The 3,303-nt window shown below is 67.6% G+C and overlaps 2 protein-coding genes across 2 annotated transcripts; one reads left to right on the top strand and one right to left on the bottom strand.

Moving 5' to 3' along the window:
* Window positions 1-127: 127 nt before the first annotated feature.
* MNEG_15449 (hypothetical protein) lies at window positions 128-1,358 on the top strand (the record flags this gene model as incomplete). Its single annotated transcript, XM_014036081.1, has 2 exons — window positions 128-532; window positions 912-1,358. 2 exons carry the CDS (start codon window positions 128-130, stop codon window positions 1,356-1,358), a joined length of 852 nt encoding a protein of 283 aa, XP_013891535.1.
* A 1,194-nt stretch (window positions 1,359-2,552) lies between these two features.
* MNEG_15448 (hypothetical protein) lies at window positions 2,553-3,134 on the bottom strand (the record flags this gene model as incomplete). Its single annotated transcript, XM_014036080.1, has 2 exons — window positions 2,553-2,756; window positions 3,129-3,134. 2 exons carry the CDS (start codon window positions 3,132-3,134, stop codon window positions 2,553-2,555), a joined length of 210 nt encoding a protein of 69 aa, XP_013891534.1.
* Window positions 3,135-3,303: the final 169 nt, after the last annotated feature.

The raw sequence follows: 3,303 nt of genomic DNA, 5'->3' as shown, positions 1-3,303 counted from the left end.
CTCACACACACACACGCATGCACACACACACACACACACACACGCACGCACTAACAAACACACACACACACACACACACACACACACGCACACATCCCCTCACCCCAGGCTGTCTGCAGACACCCCAATGTACGACATGCTCAAGCTATTCCAGACCGGCCGCAGCCATATGGTGGTCCTCACTGACTCCCTCGCGGCCGTCCGCGCCGCCGAGGCCGCCGCCGAGGCCGCCCGAGCCGCCGGCGACGGCGAGGGAACAACCGCGGCCGAGGGCGGCGCGGAGCAGGAGGGGCGGCCGGCGACGGCCGGCAGCGGCGGCGGCGGCGGCGGCGGAGGGAGCGTCTTCAGTCGCCTGCTGGGGTCGGCCGCGGACGCGTCGGACGGCGCCGCACTCGAGCGGACGGGGAGCGGGCCGGCGCCCTTCCCGAACTGGTCGGCCGACGAGGAGGGTACGTACGTGCCCGTGGGCATCATCACTATTGAGGACGTGATAGAGGAGCTGATGCAGGCTGAGATCATCGACGAGACGGACGTGAGCCGGGGGGCTGGGATGAACTCAGATCTGGGATCATGCATCTGATCTGGGTGTTGCGCGTTGGATCGCCCGCAAGGCGTCTCCTGGGGTTTGGGATCGATTGGTTGCACTGGGTGAAGCAAGAAGCCACCTAGTCCGCTTTACTGCGCCCTGTGCTGTCTGCTTTCGTCCCCTCCGCGGCATGCCGCTGCCGCTGTCCCTCCATGTCGCGCGACTTGCCTCCATCCCTCCTCGGTGCACGCCCTTGCCTCCACCTCCCCCCAACACACGCACCTCTTTGCCGCCCACCCCGACAGTGCACCCCACCACTCCCATAAACAGGCCTGCCGTCCCAACCAAAAAACCCTTCCTTCCCCCAACCGCCCCAACCACCCAGCTCTTTGTGGACAACGAGAGGAGTGTCAGGGTCAACGCCCACGTCCTGGCCCAGGCCCTGCCCGCCAAAATCAGGCAGGCGCTGCAACTCAACCCACACGGCGCCTCGGGCGCGGGTGGCGCTGGCGCCGGCACGGGCCCGGCGGGTGGGCACTGGCAGGCAGTGTCCGTCGGCGCCGCGGGCGCCGCGGCGACGCTGTCGCCGGGGGGCGCGGCCGGCAGGGAGAGCAGCGCGGGCGGCGGGCCAGCCGGCGCGGGGCCGACGGTGACTGTCAGGAAGGCCAACTTGAGGACGTTGAGCGCTGACCTGGCGCCGAGGTCCCCTGGCGCGGCCGGGCGCGCGGGGACGGGCTCGGGCGGCGGGGCGGCCGGCGGCCGGCGCGGGGGTGGCGACGAGGCGGGGGCGTCGCTGCGGCAGCCGCTGCTGCAGCCGGGGGAGCGGTCTTGAGCGGCGGGGCGGCGCGTTTTGGCAGTTGGTGTGCGCTTTGGGATTCCTGTTGGTCTGTCTCTTCCTTCTTGGGTGGGGGCAGCTGCGCAGCAGCTACAACTCAACTTCCACTGGCGGCGTCCCCCTGTTGAGCCTGGGCGGACGACAGCGCGGCAAGCCTCGAGGGCGCGTGCTCTCAGGGCCTGCCGCGCCTCTGCCCGCCCTCCACTTGGTGTATTTTCCGGGGGTCACTTGATCCGCGCCCCCTTTTGGCGCACAGCCCACCCATGTCACCCCCAAACCCTGATCCATGGCCCTGAACCACCAACTTCTTTTGGGCGACTGTCGATGCTGCCAGCAGCTCGCACTGCGGCTGCGGCTGCTGCTTTGTAAGCGCCCACACCCACTCGAGTTCGATCCCCCCTCAGGCCAGCACTTTGACAAAGCTGCCACTGATGCCGAGCCCAGGAGGTTGAGACAGCAAGCGCCATGACAGGTTGCATGATCGCAGGGCCCACGGCGCGTGCCAGGCAATTGGGAGGTGCACGCCTTTCCCGGCCGGAAGGAGTGGCGGCCAAAGTGCTGAGTGCGGCGCTGCGTGCGGCCGTGCGCAGGATTGCGCCACAGCCGCGTGCAGGTGAGCGTGTGGTTTGTGCAAATCAGGCGTTTGGGCCCAGCAGCGCTATGTAAGAGGCCGCCGGCCCAGGCGAGAAAGGGGGGTGGTGGGAGGGTCGAGCGCCGCCGCACGGTGCAGCGAGTCACAGCGGGGCGCCTCAGGTGGCGGGGAGATAGCCGGCTCATGGCCGCGCCATACATTGTGTGCTTTGGGCGACAGCGAGACACCCAGACTCCGGGGGCGGCTGAGGCTCGATAGCGGCTATGGATGACGGCTGGAAGCTGCCTGTGGCCCGGCCTGGCGTGTGGCGGCGTCTGCGCATGCAGGAAAGTTTCTACACAGAGACTGCAGACGCCGCCCTCGCCTCAAAAGGTGTGCATGCGCAGTGATGGCATATCAAGGCTGGATGGAATTTGTACAGAGGAACAGGTTTGGGAACGATGCCGCCACGCAAAATTTCGGCGGTGCGATAAAGAGGCCCGCCCCAACAAGATGTGCGCAAAACACCTCCCGCACACAAAGCCCGCCTGCCGCCGCCCCCCGAGGCTCGTCATCCCCGCGAGTTGATGACGCAGCCCTCGCTCCACCCCTCTGCCTGTTCACGTCGCCGCGACGACCGTCGCGGGGTGTCGCCGCCGCCGCCCGCTGGCCGGCGACCCGGGAAGCTGCCGCCCGGTCAGCAGGCCCTCCAGCGCCTCCTCGGCTGCCTCTGCCAGCTCCTCAGGGCGCGGCAGGCCCCGCATGCGCGCGACTGCGCGGCGGACGCCCTCGACGCTGTCTGGCAGCGCCTTGAAGTAGCGGACCTGCGGGGTGGCGGTGGGGGAATGGAGGTGTGAGAGGGTGTGGGTGTGTATGCACGTGTGTGTACTTGTGTGTGTGTGTGTATGAATGCATGTGTGTGTGCACGTGTGAGTGTGTATGTGTTGAGTGTGAGAGTGTGTGTGTATGTGTGCACGCGTGCATGCACGCTCGTGGATGCACTGTGCATGAGTCTCATGCCACCATGCAGCTTGGCACGGCAACCGTGGCGAGTCGACGCAACAGCAACAAAGCCAAACACGCGCGCCGGCCCCGCACCCGGCAGGGCGCTACGCTCACGCATCCTGCCGCCTGGCTCGAGGCGCCACGCAGGGCCTCGCACCGCCCCCTTCCGCCCCCATCCCCTGCCCCCTCACCAGCATATTGGCCCCGGCCTTGAGCTTCCTGTCCACGCTGCCGTCTGGCCGCCATGCGTACAGGCCAAACTCCATCATGTAGCCCGCGTTCCACTCAAAGTTGTCCTGGGGGGTTGGCACGGTCGAGGTTGGGGGTGCAGATGTACATCATGTGTGTGTATGCGGAGGGGTGGGG

The sequence above is a fragment of the Monoraphidium neglectum genome (genome assembly GCF_000611645.1).
Source record: "Monoraphidium neglectum strain SAG 48.87 unplaced genomic scaffold scaffold05337, whole genome shotgun sequence".
In the NCBI taxonomy this organism is placed as follows: domain Eukaryota; kingdom Viridiplantae; phylum Chlorophyta; class Chlorophyceae; order Sphaeropleales; family Selenastraceae; genus Monoraphidium; species Monoraphidium neglectum.
The sequence above is the reverse complement of the archived record's forward strand: the minus strand, read 5'-3'. Positions and strand labels throughout refer to the sequence as shown.